This window comes from Micropterus dolomieu, linkage group LG21, assembly GCF_021292245.1.
Source record: "Micropterus dolomieu isolate WLL.071019.BEF.003 ecotype Adirondacks linkage group LG21, ASM2129224v1, whole genome shotgun sequence".
Lineage (NCBI taxonomy): Eukaryota > Metazoa > Chordata > Actinopteri > Centrarchiformes > Centrarchidae > Micropterus > Micropterus dolomieu.
Window position 1 is genome coordinate 8,107,722 of NC_060170.1, and position 19,506 is coordinate 8,127,227.

At 39.6% G+C, this 19,506-nt stretch overlaps 1 protein-coding gene across 4 annotated transcripts in view; it reads left to right on the plus strand.

Moving 5' to 3' along the window:
• The window catches only part of fras1 (Fraser extracellular matrix complex subunit 1), a 257,602-nt gene that overhangs the window by 164,341 nt on the left and 73,755 nt on the right, over positions 1-19,506 (plus strand). For all 4 annotated transcript variants that reach the window (XM_046034200.1, XM_046034201.1, XM_046034202.1 and 1 more), the window contains 5 exons: positions 526-666; positions 903-1,043; positions 4,706-5,006; positions 10,420-10,504; positions 17,368-17,691. In XM_046034200.1, coding sequence (XP_045890156.1) covers positions 526-666; positions 903-1,043; positions 4,706-5,006; positions 10,420-10,504; positions 17,368-17,691 — 992 coding nt within the window. The remainder of the gene's footprint in view (positions 1-525; positions 667-902; positions 1,044-4,705; positions 5,007-10,419; positions 10,505-17,367; positions 17,692-19,506) is intronic.

The window sequence follows — 19,506 nt, forward strand, 5'->3', positions numbered from 1 at the left end:
TCACACAAAAAAAGAAAAATACATGCACCTGCAATAGTACTAGCTGCACATACAGTATATATCATACTTGATGTGTTACTATTATTTTTGTGCATTAGTGACCACTTAAAGTTGCTTTTCAGAGATTTCTTTTACAATCTATTTTTTATTAAAACGGTTATTGAAAAGGTTCCTTGGGAGACCACTGATGGTGTTTTGGTGAAAATATGGTTGTCTTCTGTTGAAGTTCTTCCTGCGAGGAACATTTACAGCTCTTATTTAATCTTAAACTGCCATTTAATAATACAACAGCAATGTATTTAACACATGCTAAATGTTCTCCTTAATGGCAAATGTTCATCGTTAAAATCAAAACATAGAGGACTAGGGATGAAGTACACGTGAATTTTGAGTTCTGTTAGAAGGAAAAGCTTTTTCATGTCTAAGTCCTTCACTTAGAAGCCACTACATCTTGTATCTTGGATGTCATTTTGGTTTTACCGTTGAGTTTGATGCTTAGTGTGTGTGTGTGTGTGTTTCTGTCAGGCTGTGATGATCACTGTGTGGAGTGTCGGGGTCCTGGACAGTGCCAGCAATGCCAGCCTCCCTACGCCACCCTGCAGGGTCAATGTGTGCTAGAATGTGGCAGAAAATTTTTCCTGGATGCCTCCTCCCATAGCTGCAAAGGTAGAGTTAAGCCTTTGTTAAATACAATCCCTTTTTAAATCTCTAATTTTTAAAAACCTATTTAAGGAGTCAAAGACGTGATTTCAAAAGAGGGCGTGTCTGTATTAAAGAGAGGAGGCCTTACAGTGACTTTTGAGATAATTAAGGTTGCAGAAACAATAAATTAGAAATGAGAATATGAAAGTATAAACAAATGCACGTGCGGTTTAGCAATTCTAACACTCCATCTTTTTCAGCTTGCTCATCTGACTGTGTGCTGTGTGACGGTGTTGGACGCTGCAGAGCTTGTCGTGAGCAAACCTACCTCATGGAAGGATACTGCACACCTGACTGTGGACATGGATACTATGCCGACCATAAGACCAGGACCTGCCATGGTAATTGCATGAAGTCTGTCTGTTTTATGTTTAAATGGAAAAATGGTTATTGTCCCATAGCACAAAGCGACCACAATTACCAATAGAGGGTCGATAGGGTTAAGAGCTGTTGATCAATTGGTTTGACTTAATAGTTATTCGATCAGGGCTGACATTTCTGCCTGCTTTCACATAAAGGACCAGTGTGCAGGACTTAGTGGCATCTAGCGGTGAGGTTGCAGATCGCAACCAGCTGATAGCCCTTCCCCTCACTCTCCCGTTCCAAGCGTTTAGGAGAATCTGTGGTGGCTGCGAAACTTGCAAAAAACGCAAAAGGCCATCTCTAGAGCCAGTGTTTGTTTTGGCTGTTCTGGGCTACTGTAGAAATATGGCGGCGCAACATGGCAAATTCAGTCGAAAGAGGACCCGCTTCCTCTGTAGATAGAAAGGGCTTATTCTAAAGTCACAAAAACACATTTCAGGTGATTATACACTACTGTTCTGCCAATATTTCTGCCAATATCCCTTCAATATCCCAATAACACTTCTACACCTTACACATTACTCCAGTAGTCAGCATTTTGATATTTCGATATAATACTCCTCATTAGATGTCTTTGTAGTTTGTTGTTGGATCTCTGCAAAAACTAGTTGCCGTTAAGCTCTTAATCTTTCCGTGCCAGTGACGGGTCACATGCAGTAGGCTTGTTTTTAGTAAAAGATACATTCTTTTAAAGCTAAACAAAACTTTAGAGATTTAGAGAGATTAGAGATAAGTTTTTCTAAAGCAAAGTGCTGTACGTGTTATGTGCTGTGCAAAGCATGTGGAGTTGCAAGACACATCAAATAAATGTTAATATGCACATTATGGTCTGTCTTATCTCACATAAGTCCAAATACCACAATGGTGGGTGGATTTTTATTATATGCAAATTAAATCAAGAAAGCCACATAAATAATGCAAATAATCTCAAGACGTCACATAAAAACAAGTCCACATGGCTGGTCCACATGGCTGGTTGCCAGGCAACAGACTGGCTTACAGTGGTAAACAGAAATACCCCACAGGCTGATGCTGTGTGATTGAGCCAACCTGTTAAATATTAATGTTCATCAAAAGATACATGTAAATGGTCTGTATAGCGCCTTTCACACTACATCTGCATTCACCAGTCATAACCTGAGACTAAGTGTTCAAACGGAAACTAACATTCACACTCAATCGGGGTTCAGTATCTTGCCCAAGGACACTTTAACACGCAACCAGGGGGAGCTGGGGATTGAACCGCCGACCTTCCAATTAACGGCCAACCCACTCTACCTCCTGAGCCACAGCCGCCCACGCGAAAACATGTGTGCAGTTCTCACTTTGTAATTCATTTCACAATGTATCCAGAAAAGATCACCACAGGCAAAGTGCAAACAATGGAACAAACTACAAATATCACTTTTACTTTTCTAAACACTTTCAGCAGATACAGAGCAACATGAGCATTCATTTAGAGTTGTGTTTCTGGCCACCTGATGAATGTAAGTCCAGTATTCACTTTTCTTTTCATATCCACAAACTCCTAAAGCTGTGTAGCCCTGCAGAGTTAATGATAATATTCCTCTGTGGGTTCATTACTGCAAGTTACACAAAGGTCTTTGATTCGTTGGTAAAATAAAAAATATCATAAGTGAGCTTTAAAAGGAGACAACAAACTCAGAGCAATGTATTTCCACTCTGTAGCTCCTCTTTCAGTGAGTGTGGTTAAAGTCACGTTCTGTTATTAGCCGTCAGACATTTGGAAGAACAAACTGCTAACATTACTGTCTGACATCCCTTGTTAGTAACATCCTAATTGGTTCTTCTGAATGAACACTGAAAAGAGCATTGTCTTTAGTCAGGTTATTAGTGGAGTCCTTTTTGGGCTTTTATGTTCAAACAGTGGTTGTCAGCCGTCAGGTAGAGAGGCCCGGGGCCTTCAGCAGCAGACTGTGGTTGTCAGATGATTTGTGAATTTTGACTAGGGAGACAACAGTAATTAAGAGCGAATAATCAAAAGTGACTATTATGAAATTGTTTTTAACTTTGTTATGGCTAGGCTAGCAGACCCAAGTGCAGGACTGAGAAAGGAAGGAGTAACATGAAAGAGAAATATTTATTGTGGGGTTAAAGGGATCGGATATTGAGCAGGGGAAGAGCGAGGCAGATTGTAAATAGATGCGTGCCGAACCAGGTTGGTAGCTGCTGTGCAGAGCAGGGGGAACTGAGAGTCTGATCTGAGCAATAGTTTAGCCGGACGGGGGTCCAGAGAGAGCAAACAGGATTTTAAAATGCTCCCACACAGCTGAGGGCTTCATTTTGTTTTCTGTTTGATGTGAACTGGAGTGTTACGTTCACTGTTGTGTGTGGAGGTCAGGTTCACGAAAAAAAAAACCTCAACGTTCGAATGTCAAAATTGAAAATCGAATGTGTACCCAACGATTGAATATTCAAATATTCGGGTCCGGCCCTATTTTTGACAAAGCATAATTCTAATAGAGATGTATATATTCAGGTGTCCTTTGTGATGGATGCTTTCTTCTTGAACCTTTTTCAGCTTCTAGGCTTCAGCTAATCTACAAATTAATCAAATGAATTCAACTGACTGTAAAGAAAAAAAAATTGTTTTGTTTTGTTTTTCGTTTTTGCCGACTAGGAAAAAAGTTGAGAAACTATTGCTAAATGAGCCTTATTCTCATTTGAGTTTAATTACATGACTGAGAGTCTGAGATTTTTGAGTGCCTATTGGCATCATTAGAGGAGATGTAATGTGGCCTCTCAAAAGAGCTGATCTTTAAAAAGTTCCCAAAACAAAAGTCACTTCCAATTAAAGCCAACTTCTAAAATGCCATGCCAAGACCGAGCTGTCTTGCTCGTATTTCACCCCCTCCCCCCCCTCCCCCAACTCTCCACACACACACACACACACACACACACACACACACGCACATCCCCTACACCCACTCAATGTCGGATCGAGCTGAAATTTTAATTACATAGATTCGATGCTTTGAAATGCATTCGCAATAGCTTAATTAAAGTAATTATAGGCCGGATGTTTTTCATTGTGTTGTGAAAGTTTTGTTTTTTGAGTTTTCACTAAATTATAATAACAAATTAATTATGAGACCTGTCACTTTAATTTTCCTTTGTTTCATTTTTTCTTCAATTTTATTTTTAGCTTTTGTCAGTAAATCCATCTTTTGTTAATACACTTTAATGTTTTTATTTTAATAACATCTGTTGTTTCCAAAATGATTGGACATCCTATCCCAAAACTATAAGTTTACAAATATACCTTTTGAAGTGCGCTTTCAGAAATGTGCTGTTCTTGTCTGTATTTCTTATCCTTCTTAGTTTTGGACCTTTTAAAAAAGAAAATTTCAGATTTCATATTAAGTTGTAATGGTCATTCTAAGAATTCTTCATAACCCCTATTTGCTATAATCTTGTTCATGGCAATGTGCACCAGACTTCTCTCCCCAAAGGAATCATTAAAGTATGTTATTTTGTATGTGATTCACTTGATGATGGAGATGGAAATGTGTTTTTGCACCTACAGTTTGGTTTTCAAGTCGAGTTTAGCTTTGATATAGCACCAAAGATCATTAATTTGAGTCATTCTTTCTCTTTATGTCCTCCTTCCTCCTCTCAGTCAACACCCACCCCCCTGCCCTCCAGGTGAATGGCTCCCTGCTGGTTCCCCTCGGTGGTTTTGCCCCGCTGCCTCCCACCCTGCTGCAGTTGAAGGACCCTGACAGTCCATCTGAGCGGCTGATCTTCCAGCTCGATCATGGCCCGAGTAATGGACAGCTGGTTGTGTTCAGAGGGGAGGAAGGAGAAGAGAATGGAGGCCAAAGGACATTAGGTCGAGAACTGACCAGGGAGGACACCTTCACCTGGGCAGAGCTGAGAACTGGCCGGGTTCGGTTCAGACACCAAAAAGACAAAGCTAGGTAGGTGGATCTGATGTGGTTTGTTAGTGTTCATGGAAAATAAGAAAGAAAAATCCATCCAGAAAGTTGAGTTTCTGGTTCCATGATGATAACTAGACAGCCAGGTGACACATCCAGATATTTCCAGCAGTTACAGAGAAATTTAAAAGAAGCAGATCAACTGCTATCTAAAAGCTCAATGGTAAATGTCAGTTATTGGTGTCAGTTCCTCAGAATCCAAACACGAGGGCTTCCTTTCAGACTTGCCATTTTGATCTGTCAGTTAACAGTGACAGGAAAAATGTACACCCGGAGGAGCTGGAAATAAACTGGAAACTAATGAGCCTACAACATCTTTGATGTAAAATAAAGGGTTGGCTGTGGATGTGAAGATTTTTCCTCAAAGGCAACATATTATTATTGAACTTGTTATCCCGTGGTCATCATGTTTACCATGCATAGCCGTGTGCGATTCTTTTTGGTCATGACGATGATCCATACAGTAACCATCTGCAGTTCAATACCACCTAAAGCAAGTTTAATTTTAGACTTGACTGTTTTACACGCAGAAACAATTGCTGATATTCTGGGATCAAAATAGGTTACTTAATCTTCCTATTGCTACACAAACTTGATCCTTGTAATGAACCACAAATAAATTGGGGTTTTGAAAATAACAGACTTGTTTGTGGGAACACCAGTGTAGAATTTCACCCGAACAATTTGTATCACATCATGTTGCTCATCACAGCCACACATCTACCTGTCTTGTAATTAAAAATGTGGCGCTCCAGGACAGACTCATTAAAAACAAGATTATGAGCACAGCCTTTCCCCCTGGTTATCTGATGTGTTTTGGATGGAGACACTGGGGAAGGACTGGCATAAACGGATGGTCCTGAGGGAGTTGTTAGCAGAGAGAAAGTTTTAATTAATGTATGATTTTTCAAGGAACTGTTTTCAATACATCTGTCACACCTGTTTTACCTGGTTTACGCTGCAATAGAAACTGTTGAATAATTAATGATAGCAACACATTTGGTGTACACAGGAGGATTATGTGTTTACTTTAACAGTCTGGTGCTGGTTGCACCAAATCTGGCCACCAGATATGCTGTTCACAATAGTGGCTTGACAGTACAATCACTCCAATTAGAGATGGAACAAACACCTGCTGCCTTCAGACGGCTCTAAAGAGAGTCACCAGAGTAAAGGAAAGGCTATCAGTTTAGGCTACAAACTGTTGTTGATTGCAGAGCGGATGCGAATCATTCATTAATCCCCATCTCGTAGGATAAAAGTGGAAAACAAACAAAAACATAAGCTGCTTTGAGCAGGCGGGTAGCTGACTGCTTCTTGGCTCCAGGGTTGCACTCTGCTGCTGGATTGGCATCACCATACCCTCTCCTACACATCTTCTCCCACTGTAGCACATGGGAAGTCGCCAAGATACCAAACCTGCACAGACGAGGAGATAACCTCATTGCAGCCTAGGAAAATACCAGTTTGCCAGGAAATTACTTAAAAGACAGAACAACAAACTGCTCATTTGTGGGTAAGTGAGACAGGAAGTATGCATATATGGACAGAAGGTGTACTTTTGTAGTATAATTCTGTGATTGGTCAATGAAGTGTCTGAAAGAATACAATGGAATGGAGAGTATAACAGGATTAACCTGTGGCAGCTGTCACGTCCTTACCTCCCTGTGGTGTTCAGTTTGATTTGGTTCAGTTTTTGGAACATTGAGGGGTGTAGCAAATGATCCACATCATTTTCATACCTGTCAAACCATTCGGTGAGCCCTCCTTCCCTCTATGGAAGAAACTGCTGTTGTTATGTTTCTCCAAATAATTCATGTTTTCCTTTAATTAGTCACCTGTCTGTTTAACAGTGAAAAGCAATGCAAGGCTTGATTTTGTCAGACTGTCCAGCTTACACACAACACTGAAAATGCAGTTGGTATCCATATACATTTCAGCATCAGTTTTAAGAAGTCATGTCTCTTTTGAAATTAACTTTTTTTTAAAGTTGACCTTAAACACCTCGTCTCCCTCTTCTCCATCCATGAGTATCCTGACATTTCATTTCCCTTGTTACTGTCTGAGCTGCCTGGCAGGAAGCTGCATGTTTGCTTTTTGCAGCTTCCTGGTTAGAAAGTTAATTTCCATTAACCTACACATGGAATGGAGACTTAACTTCTTAATTAATGTGGCCACATTTTCATATGCATTTCTTCTGCATTTTCTAATGTATTTCACAGTGTGGTTACCCAGTGTGAGTGCCAGTGCCAGGGAGCTCAGCCTGGAGCCAGTTTTCCTCAGTACAGATGTTCTGCTGTGGCCTGTTTTTCTGACTCTGTGGCATTTTGGGTTGGAGCCCAATGTCGGTTCAGCCAATCAGAATCGACATATTTAACACATTTGTCAATCTTGATTCAGCTGGTCTGGCCTGAAATGGCAACATGCCAGTGAATTAGCAAAATATGATCCACTGCCCAGTTTTGAGTCATTAGATTAAGTGAGACGTTAAAACATAAAGCCCCTAATAGGATTAAATCTGCATGCTAAAGCCATATTTTTCAAATTATTTGGAGTGGGGGATAATGGCCACAGATACAAAGCCACAAACAAACACTCTCAGGTTTGATTCCCTTAAGACCCAGTATGTCCAACAGAGAGAAACATGTGTCCAAATGCTGTTGAGCAAAAAAATCCTATACATACTCACACACTGCAAGTCTCTGTGGATAAAAGAGACAATAAAAATTGAATATTGAAATGTGGTGGGCTCTGAAAGATGAACTGTATTCATTTAAATTTTCAAAACAAGGTATTTTCATTCATTACTGCCTCAGCAGATGATGTCAAGTGTCAAGACACAGACACAAACTGACTTTTATGTCTCAGGTGGCATACTTTACCATTGAAAAGTATTTATACACAGAGATCAAAAGCTTTTCCGTTTTTGTGTCAAGGCTGCATTAAAAAGAATTCATCTTTCATCTATAATGAATCCAACAAATACACCGGCCACATTTATAGCATGCACATAAAGAGATTTAGAGGTACTATGGCATTTTCCCCCAAGAAATATATTCCTTATGTTACTTTAATAAGCTGCCTAATACATCTTTAATGTTCCACAATTACTCTAACCATAACAAATGCTGTAAAGCTGTGACAAATCTTACTTTTGCTGCCAGGAATTGTAATTCAAAAAGAGTTTTATCATTGTTGAAAGGCACTGTAAGAATGTGTTGATGAATGAATTTTAAAGAGGAACAGTTGCAGTAGGCTGGCCAAGTTTTTCACTGAGACACTGCACTGCTCTATTGTGCGGGCACTTGTCATAAAAGGCTCAAAACGAGATTATGGCTATAGCAGATAGTAAATATACAGATGTGCAGTGGTAGAAAGTAATTAAGTACATTTACTCATGATTTACTTGTACTTGACTTGAGTATTTCCATTTTCTGCTACTGCAATACAGTGGCAAACATGATACTTTTTACTCCTCTACATTTATTTCATAACTTGAGTTACTAGTTACAACTAGTGTAGATTCAGATTTATATAATCAACAAATACATTATGATGTATTATTATAGTTTAAAAGAAGAGAAGTATGTATTAATGATCCTCTGGGGGAAATCTACAAGCTACACAGCAGTAGTAAGTAAATTAGCTCCATATTTCCCATCTGCAACATTAAAGTGATGAACGCATGTATGCATCAATATTTATAATCCAGCAATATAAGTACATTGCGATGCTAATACTTTTGTACTTTTAGTTAAGAAACATTTTTGAGCGCATTATTTTTGCTATTTGTAACTAAGATAAAGAACTGAGTACTTCTTCCACCCCTGCAGATGGGTGACAAATGCAAAAAAAGGCTGACATAAAGTGTATTAGTAAGGTTGAGCCCCAAGGAACCTCCAGAACAGCTTCAGTGCTCGTACATTCTCCAAGTCACTGAACACCGTTCACCCAAACGATATTACCTCATTTGGTGTTTTCGTGATGGTGGTGTCTAACACACTGCTTCTAAGTTTCCCATAGGTTTACAGTTGAGCTGTGATCATTTTCAAAAACCAATCATTAATCCCTAATGCAGTGTATGGAAGCATCAGCATTCATTATGGTTTTATCTGTCACTCGTCTGTATATATATGGGTGTGCTTGCTCGTGCAACATGCCTTTGTTAATTAGATATACAACAAGACACATTTTAACTTTTAAAAAAACAACAGTATTTATTTTTGCATCATAAGGGAACAAACTGCCGACTGACCACAACTAAAACACGGGACTTTACATTTTCTGACACTGTGAAGAATTTCACAAGTTATCTGCCGGCTTGCTTAACTCATTAGGAGATAAATGTACGGCACCGAACAGTAAAAGGGTGCTGTTTTCACAAACCACTCACCAAACTGAATTTTGATACTGGGCATCTTTAAAATTGGTAAATGGACTGTACTTGCAGGGTGACATCTGCTAATCAGAAATAGAAACTAACATTCACACACACTGACGGCACAGCCATCGGGAGCAATTTGGGGTTCGGTATGTTGCCCAAGGACACCTCGACATGCAGCCTGAACCTGTTGATTAATAAATAACCCCTCTACCTCCTGACCCACAGCCGCCTTGGATCATTTTCAATGATGGAATTTTTTATTTATTATTCCTACATTTTTTATTTATTATTCCTACATGTTTTATTTATTATTCCTACATGTTTTATTTATTATTCCTACATTTTTTATTTATTATTCTATCAATCTATTGATCTATAGATCTATCAATCTATCTTTCTATCTTTCTATCTATCTATCTACTGTATCTATCTATATATATCTATCTATCGATTGATCGACACATGACAACTACAGCATATTGTGGTATTTAGAAGGTCAGATAATTGACCCTTTAATTAAGGTTGGGTAAAGACTGTCATCATATTTTGATATTTGAAAAAGTAAACATTTATTGTTTTATCTTGTCGTAATTCCCTTTCAGTTGTCACTAAACCAACAACCTGCTCTGTCATTTGGTCTTCAGCCATAGTAGGCCATACCCCAGGCTCAGCCGCAGGGAGTTGTGGATAAAACGCCTCATCTTTGATGCTGAGGCTGTGAGTGTGTGTGAGCAGGTGTGCTACTGTGTTTATGTGCATGTGTTTGAAGCTTCTATCCTCCACTCCCCTAGATCACTGAGGTGATTAGGTGTAATCACTCCACACTAGGTCAGCCTCGCAGGACTAATTGTCCCAGAAACCTTCTGAGCTAACTAAAGGCTGTTTCTAGGTCATGTTCATTCAATGTGGGTCTAGGCAAGAGCCAGAGAACACACTTAAATCTTTTTGAATTATCTGATTTTAAGTGATTTATAATGTCCTCCCTGTTTCTGTCTTTGTTTCTTTCTGTAGGACTGGTGAGTTCACCTTGCGTGTCGCTGACCCCCAGTTGTTTTCTCAACCACAAACAATTCAAGTTCAAGCTGTGTCAATGCAGGTAATGTATAATAACACATACACCTTCTTCAGCTTTGCTTTATTTGATCTGGTACTTTTAATGACACTGACAGACATTTTTCTAAGAAGACTTTAAGGCTATAAATCATTGCATCATAACTGTATTCTCCCAGCAGAAAATGTGCTACAAATAGAGATATGTTTCCACTGTGCAGGTCAATTCACATAGAGACAACATAGACAATAGGCTGCCACCTCACAATTGTTTCCAAATTTAGTTTACTGTGAAACAGTAGACCGTCTTGGTCTGTATTCTGGGGTTAAAATGCCAATATGTCAATACTTGTTGAGAAAGTTTGCCTCAGAGTGAAAAGAAATTTAAAAAGCAGCTACCCTCCAGTTTGAGGTTGACTTTTGCTGCAGACATGAGCAGGTAAGAAACGTAGCATTAATTTTCAGTTTCTAACAACTTTATGCTGTATACTATTGTTCTTGTATTGATTCCCAGGTGTTTTTAATTCTAAATCGTAATTGAGTTTTTGATGAGGCTATGGGAAAATAGCCACATCACATTCTTGTAAAATAAGTTAGTAGAGCACAAAACAATTTAATACTGTAGATTACAACTAGACAGCATATATAGCTAGTTAGAGACATGGTTAGCTTGCTAAGTCAGTCAGATGAATTTGAGGCTAAATGATCTGTTCCCTTTAGTACAAAGGAACAAAATATCCCATATTTCATCTTTATACCAACACAGAAAGAGTCCAGTTATATTATTTTAATAAAACATTTGTAGCACACAGTCACAGTAATCTGGTAAATCTGATGGCTCATTGTTAGAGTGTAGCGTAGAGTGTACTGCATCATCCCAGCTGATCTGCATTCTTCACTGTTTTGAGGATCTATCTCCAGGAAGTGATGCATACACTGTGATTGGCCAACGTCAGCCTGACAGCAGGCTGTGATTGATGTCCTGCTGACCTCTGACTTTGACACAAATATGAAAAATAATGAGGAACGAGGGATTAAAGGCTTTCTCTCTGAGATTTATTGACTGGTTAGCATGACAGCTGTGTTACTCTGCTGTCTGTGTGTGTGTGTGTGTGTGTGTGTGTGTGTGTGTGTGTGTGAGACAAAGCTAAGGGGATAAAATGACAGACGGTTGATAAAGAATAGCAGAACTGAAAATGTCTGCAACAAATATGTAATTACCTGAGTGAAAAGTATTTCATTTGTCTTTTGTTAGGAAAAACAAAATCATACATATCTGTCTAAACCAGAAACTTCAAAGCAAAATGTCTTGTTTTAAGAATCAGCTTTGGGATAGTTAACTGAATCGGTATAAATAATAAATATAGTCTAAAAGGGGTATTCAATTAAAAGTCAAAGAGGTCCAGTTAGAGAAAGTTTCCCGAAGCAAAGGTCCGGAACATCATAACGACTAATTTGGGTTATTACTCAGTGCCATAACGTATAGTTGTATCAACATATGTTTTTAGTCAACAAAGGACTGTCAAATCAAATATTTCAACAATATTTAGGCCACTGTCATCATTACATTAAACTGGAGAGATAATAAATAATAACTTCTCTGAAAATAAATTATAAATTTAATTAAACTAAAGGCTATATTTAAAGAAATTCACGAGTTTTTTAAAATGTGCATCTTAAAATAAAGTGGTGCTTAATTTATAATTGTTTAATAAGTGCTTAATTTCAGAAAAAAATAAAATAGAAAATTTAGCTTGAAGTGATTGAAGTGTAGTCTCAACCAATTTTATAATAAACACTCAACACATCTTAACTAATGAACAGCTTTAATACCTCCTCTTCCCCTTCATTCCCTCTTCTTCTCTACTTTCTCTTGTTCATTGAGAAACGGGAGCTGTGGCTTCTCTTGCCAGCTAGGATTGGAGATATATGAAATATTCTGGTTTTAAACTGCCCTTAGGAAGAATGTACATGTAAGAATCTGTACATTCTTGATTAAAAGCCATGTGAAATCTCTTTTCTCACTCGCGCACTCGACTCGCAATCGGAATACACAGATTTGATTGGCAGAGTAACATCACATGAGACGATTGGAACACATGCAATTGGTCTGTGAGTTTCCTGGGCCGCTAACCCAGTACAGTATATGCCAGAAAAGCTGTGCCGGTTAAAATAGAAACGCTCCGTAGACGGCGGCTGAGTCTGGATCTGGACGATGGTCCACCAATTAGTGACTTCTGGTTTTAAACTGAAATAAACTGTTGGAAAATTAATATAGTTTATGCAGGTGAGTAAACCTTTTTTACACTCTGTGCCTTAAATATAAGGAATTTTAAAAAACCGTTTGTGCTATATCCTTTTCAGTGTTTAGCCACCATTGCAAGCAGATGCAAAGCTGCTTTCAGATGGTGATTGAGTGGAGCTGCAGCAATGGGGTCTGTTTGGGGGGACTGCTCAATTACACCATCACTTGATTAGCTCTGTCTAATCTTTCTCAGACAACAGTTGGTTTGCCATTTTTGTCCACCAGTTTTCTGCTATTTTGTATTTAAATAAAACTCCACAGCAATGGATTTTCAGTTGTTAACACCAGCCTTTTTCACAAACATTATTGTAATAGTGCAGCTAAACTACATAGTGAGGTTGTTCTGGTGGGTGGTTGAGTGAACAAAGTGTCTTTGAAAGAGGAGACCATTGTTTGCCTCCAATCTCCTACCAACAGTCTGTGTTGGTTTCGGTTGTGTAAATTTAACAAGACATTAATTATTATGGTGGAAGATCAGAAAACTGCCATTTCATTCATTTCTGGAACAGTTACATGGCTCGTTTTGAAGGCACTGGGAACCCACATAGTCTTTGAGTGACAGTATGAGGAGCTGTTGCTCTAATTTGAGATGTTGATCATGTCGTTTATGTACAGCCATAACTCCATCATCTCAAAGTCCATTCAGTTTGCATTTTTGAAAACAAACATTAACTCACTATGCTGTTTTTCAGTCGTTGAACTTTTTCACTCTAAAAATGCAGCCACATATATTTTGCAAAGAAATCTGCAGCCACAGAGTCTCATGATTTCTCCTCTCACTCTACATCAAAGAACATCACAAATACTGATGTAACTTTATGTTTTTTTTGTTTGCACTAGTGTTGCAAAGAAAGATTCCCATAAATTCACCTTGCGTTTTCTTTAAAACATTTAATAATAATAATTTAAAATGTTGGGATTTGTCCATTTTTATTACAGAAAGTCAGAAAATGTCATGATTTGTACAAAGAAACCACTCAATTTGTTGAAACCACAGCCAACATGTGCAAAATGGATTTGGATGTCTTTGTTTAATTATCAGAAACACAACATTTAAAATGTATGGAGACAGGAAAAGACTCATGTATTTCTAAATTAGTCATAATTGCATAATATACAGTTTGTACCAGCCGAGCTGGCACAAGCAAACCACATTTTCTATTGGTACTAATGCAAAGGCACTGTTGAACAGGTCGACTGTAAAGCAAAAAGGCATGGACTTATGCAACCCTCCCTGTCTAACTAAAGTCTGAGAAAGAAAATGTTGATTGAAATCCTCATCAGATCCTCAGCCAGCGGGCGTCTCAGATTGTAATAGCCTCAGGAATGAAAGATCTGAGCTGCAGATAGGCTTCCCCCTTCTGACAGGATTGGCTTCTTTTGAAAAAAAGTGTCAAAGAGTCTGGTATTTGCTGATGGCCTTTCTACAGAGGTGGTCTCACAGATACAGAGCATATAGTACTTTTAGTCCACATGTTCATGTTAAAGTGGCCATCTTTAAGTTTCTGAGACTTTTTACTTTGCTTTGGTGATCTTTGCCCCTACGTTGTCTTTACTGTGGACTTTCTGCAATGCCCTCAGCTGTCAGTCAAAACTGAGGCATCTTCTATCTCGGATTTTTTGTTGATAAAGTTCATGGTGTTCATGGTCAAGTTAAAAAAAAGGAGTGTAAAGTGTAAAGTACAGGACAAAATGGCATATGAAACCACGATGACAATAGTCAGTTGAATCATTTTTGACCATGGTTTCAGGTTAACAGGAGTACAGGAGTCTGTGTTGTGACTGCTTGACACAAAAACATGAGAAGAGAGCTGCAGATAAAAAGGCATTGTTACAAACCAACAGGCTTACAGGTAGACAGGATGAAATCTACTTGGAAACCACTCTGGCTGTCTGAATACCACCCAGCACGAACACAGCAGGAAAAAAAAACTAAATACAGAGCAAAAGAAAAAAAAAAACAGGAAGCAGCACAAAAAAAGCTTTTTCCATCCCCTTCAAGTGCTGCAGAGCCCCAAGGGCCCTACGGGTGACGACAGCTCTCTCCCAAATATGAACCTCAACTCTTCCTCGCCCGTAAGTTGAGGATTAAAGGTTAGCCCTCCTACCTGAGTGTGCCTGTGTTTGTTTGTATTCGCCGGCCTCCGGGGAGAGATTTCTCTGTTTGCCTTTAGTGAGCTAGCATGTCTTAGCACGATTTAAAAGCATCATACACACCCATTTTCATCTCCCACCAACACATCCAAAACCTTTTGTTTTTCCCCCTATAAATTGCAGAAGTGACGAGGATTTAGGTGGCCGGCCAAGGGCCCAGCCGTCTGACTCTTGGAGATAGCTCCCCTGACGGATAAAGATTTGTCACCAAATGGCCTGCAACAGGACACATAGGGCAAAGCGGCTGTGGATAACAACATGTGCCCTCTGAGTTTTTAAGCTGTGTTTCAACTCTGTCTCTAGAAATTTCAGCCAGAGGTCACGTTGGCTCAAAGATGCACAGAAGTGTGCTTTGCTTAAGATGCTGCTGTAATGGCAATGAACTGGAGCTCAGCCAGGAGCCATCCTGAGCAACGAATTAGACCCAATCCCTGTGTCAGGCTGAGTGGCCCAAAGCCCCCCTACCTGACAACATGTTTGATTTAGGGCCATGGCCATGGCGTTGTTTAGTTTTTTCTTTACTTGTAGTCTTTCTTTGTTGCTTTCTGTTTCAGAAGGTGCAAAAGCACATCTATCCTGATGAGAATCTTTCATTGACTGGTTTTAAAATGAAGTCCAAGCTCAAAAGATCATATGCTACTAACCCTAACTGGAAGAACACAAAAGTATTCTGCATACAGATTTACACAAGAAATCATAACTGAATATACTAAACATTAAAACTGCATAATTTTTTGACCACTAGGGGACAGAAAGACCCATTGGCAGTTGTCATGGCTAACTTGTTACCAAAAGTTTACCTTATCATTCATCTAGTGTCATGTGTCCAGAGCTAACAAGGTGTCTATCATACACCTTGTTAGCTTTGGATCGGTCTCCACCAACTCCTAAGAAAACTATCTGGCTCTTTAGCTTCTAGACCGTCTCGTCAACTACACGCAGTCTTTGTATAACTGCCATTTGGTGCACTTGGTCTTATCATATATTCTGTGTAGTTGGAGAACAAAAACGATTAAACTTGCTAGCAGCGATGAGTGGGCTGTCGCACCTCCCGCACGTCGGGATCCAGATCAGTGGGTTGCGCTATGATTATGAGTGAATATTGGCATGTAGATATATTCATTGTGGAACTTTTATCAAACGTGTGACAAACAAGTTTGGGGCTGATCTGACCACATACAGTCAGAAGTCAACGTCATGGACATGCCCTTTGACAACAACTCATAAGTTTTACAATACAGCATCAATATGGTCTTGTGGCTTTTCTGAGACAGTTTTGAGACAAATCGGATCAACCCCCTAAGAGGAATACCTCACAGCATTGAATAAAATGCGTCATTTCCTGTTGCCAGTAGGTGGTGCTATAACTGCGAGTGAATATTGTCATGTAATATAATTCATGGCAAAATTCAACGCCACGCCACGGACACACCGTTTGATGAATCCTAAAAAACGTCGCAGTCGTCGGGGCTGCTTCATTGAAATCTTGTAGGTGGCGCTATAGAGGCCCCTGGCCACCCCTGAGCCCAGTCACTGCAGAAATTCGCAATTTTTGCCAGTCCTACTGTGTGTGCAAATATTTGTGATGTTTCAAGTATAAGTAAAAAAGGCCATGAGAAAGGCATTTCCGTAGTAGAACATTAATAGTCCTTGCAAAAACAATAGGTTCCTTGCAATAGGTGCTCGGGCCCTAATTTGCTAAATGAGGCTAAAAGCTGCATAAAGTTGCAGAGTTAGTGTTTATTCAGTGAGTTTGGCTCTACAAAGGACACTTTCAATTGTCAGTTATTAGTTTCTGTGAAAATATCAAAAATATCACTTAATAGAGCTTGGTCTTTCTTTTGAAAAGCTAAATTGTCTACAAGTCCTAATTATATCTAATTTCTTAAAGAAGCGCCAAAATTACCTTACTGTTAAAAAAATATCGACACTGTGCACTTCTAATCATCAATCCTTTGTACACATGAATAGCGGTACAAACACAGACAAAGGTAGACACATAGTAAGCTCTGGATGAAGTCATGCCCTTCCTCACAACAGGGGGCCGCCCGCTCTCACCGGTGTTCTAAAATGACTTTGTTAGCGAGATGAAGCTTTTCTTCAGCCGTTGTGAGGCTTCAGGTACGGCTGAGTGCAGCTTAATGAGGCACCCTGCTTAACCTCTCCCTCACCTTCATCGTTTTTCATCTCCCTCAGCAGCAGGACGCCACGGCCCCCTTTCCCCCTACCCTCTGGGGGAAAATTCATCATCTGACAATTTGGGAGTTTTTGGGAAAAATTGCTGTGTCTTCTTGCTGTGCTCTCAGCCAGCCTTTAAAAGTTTGAAAGATTTTCTCAGCAGAGTGTTCCAACACTGAAACTTTGCTTTTTATCCTAAAAATAAGGTGTTGCTAGGTGTTGTCAGTCTGTCTGTCTAAATCCAATCTATCTTTGTCAAAAATCATTTCTAGCCTCCGAGGGTCGTGACTCTAGCTCCCTTACCCGTGGATGGCCGTGGCGCCCTGGCAACCATCACCAAGTCGGTCCTGCAGGTCGACGACCCAGACAACCCAGCCGATGTCCTGGTCATGGTCCTTGAACCGCCCCGCCATGGCCGGCTGACCCGTCTCCATGGCGACCGGGCACTGAGCCGATTCAAGCTAGAGGAGCTGTCACGGGAACAGATCCAGTACATCCATGATGGCTCAGAGGGGACAGAGGACGGGGTGGTGGTGCAGGTCAATGATGGGCACAGCTATAGGAACATTCTCCTGCAAATCCACATCAATCAGAAGGTAGGACGGATAGATAGGGAGGACGGGAGATTAATGGATTAATGCTGATGTATATTTATATAGCGACGTCATCCTTTCAAAATTCCCAAATAAGCAGTTGTAAAAGTCTGCATTTATCCACCGATCCTGCATCTAACCTTCAAGATCCTAGTAGTTTATTGTAACACAAGTCTAGAGTCTGTTAACCAACTAGAGAGAATCTTTTAACCTTTTTATTGCTTTTTGTAAAAGAAGCCACATTGCATCACTGGTCGAAAAACTGTCTACCATGGCTACATTCAAGGCTTACACTAAGCCCACAACCAGATGCTGCAAAGTTCAAAACATTTTTTTCAAAATCTGAAATTGAAATAAAAACAAAAAGGTTTTTTAAAGCATCTCTGGTGTTTAATGTAGAGTCATCCTGCTCCTCAATGGCTCAGTTCTGCACAGACAAAATACCTGTATCGATCCTCTATTAATACTGGATGACGTTCTCTCCTGGATTTTACACAGCTGAGCCACATTAGTGTGCTGCACCTCAAAGCTCCAGCGTCTCTTCACCAACTATGCTTTTCAGAATGTCACGCAAGACAGTCAAGAAAGAAAGAGCAATTGATTTTTTCTTTTCCAAACAGACCATCCTGGATGCCACAGAGTAGAAGTTCACAAAAAAATGCAGTAAAAAGTGAGACTAGAATAAGTACATCCATTGACAAGTTCACACAGAAATCACTTGTCAGTGAAATAACACTACAACATCCACTACATGCTACAGTACTTTGTGTGGTATGCATGCAGTGGTATGCATAAGGGTCAGTTATAAAAACATTTTCAGTTGTCCAAAAAGAAACAGGTATTCTATTAGTATTAATAATAACATTTAATTAAATTATTTTTAGGGACAATCAGCAGCATTATCAGAATTTCTCTATCCAGTTTAGACTTCACTTTGAGGAAACATAATACCTTTTTAGTTATAATTGGTTTAAACTCAATTAAATGCTAAGCCTTATGCGTGTTTGATTTATTTAAATAAGCTCAAGGACTGATTTGTATATCTTTCCTCCAGAGGTTTATAGTTCAATAGTTTGGAAAAGAAAGATATGGAATAAATACACTTTGAGTGGTCAGAGTCAAGCTAACTGTATTTCTGTCGGACATGGATTTTGAAAAGCATTATTATGTAGAAGTGGATTTCTATTTCTATTGTTTTAAGTTTGCTACACAGTCACATTATTAATTCTCTGACTTGCTGAAGTCACTGTGTCTAATCATTTTTGACATCTCCTGTGTTCCCCTAAACTCCTTTAATTGCCTCAACTTCAGTGCTCATCACACTGATTCTACTTGACGTCTCCACACAGTGTGCTCCGTTGACTTTATCCCTAAAAATATATTTGGTGGAGGCACAGACTGATCCCTGCATATTTACCCGCCGTTATAGGAAGAGCAGGTCAGGCTTTTAAAATGGCAGCCAATGTCCCTTCTCTGTCATTGCTTCTGGTGAAGTTTTTATGACAAGGAAGCAATCATCTGGAAACAAGCGCCGGCCTCCATGTACAACGGCGGGAGGGGTGGAGCACTGGCACACAAAAACGCGCACAGACACACACACACACACACACACATACACACACACAGAATGAGAGACAAGGCAGGACCTGCTTCCAATATTCCAGGATGCATGTCGAAGTGTCCTTAGGCAAGATACTGAACCCTGAAATTGCCCAGGATGGCTGTTCCATCAGTGTGTGAATGTGACGTGTAGTGTAAAAGTGCTTTGAGTGGTCGGAAGACTAGAAACTATACAAATCCAGACCATTTACCATTTGA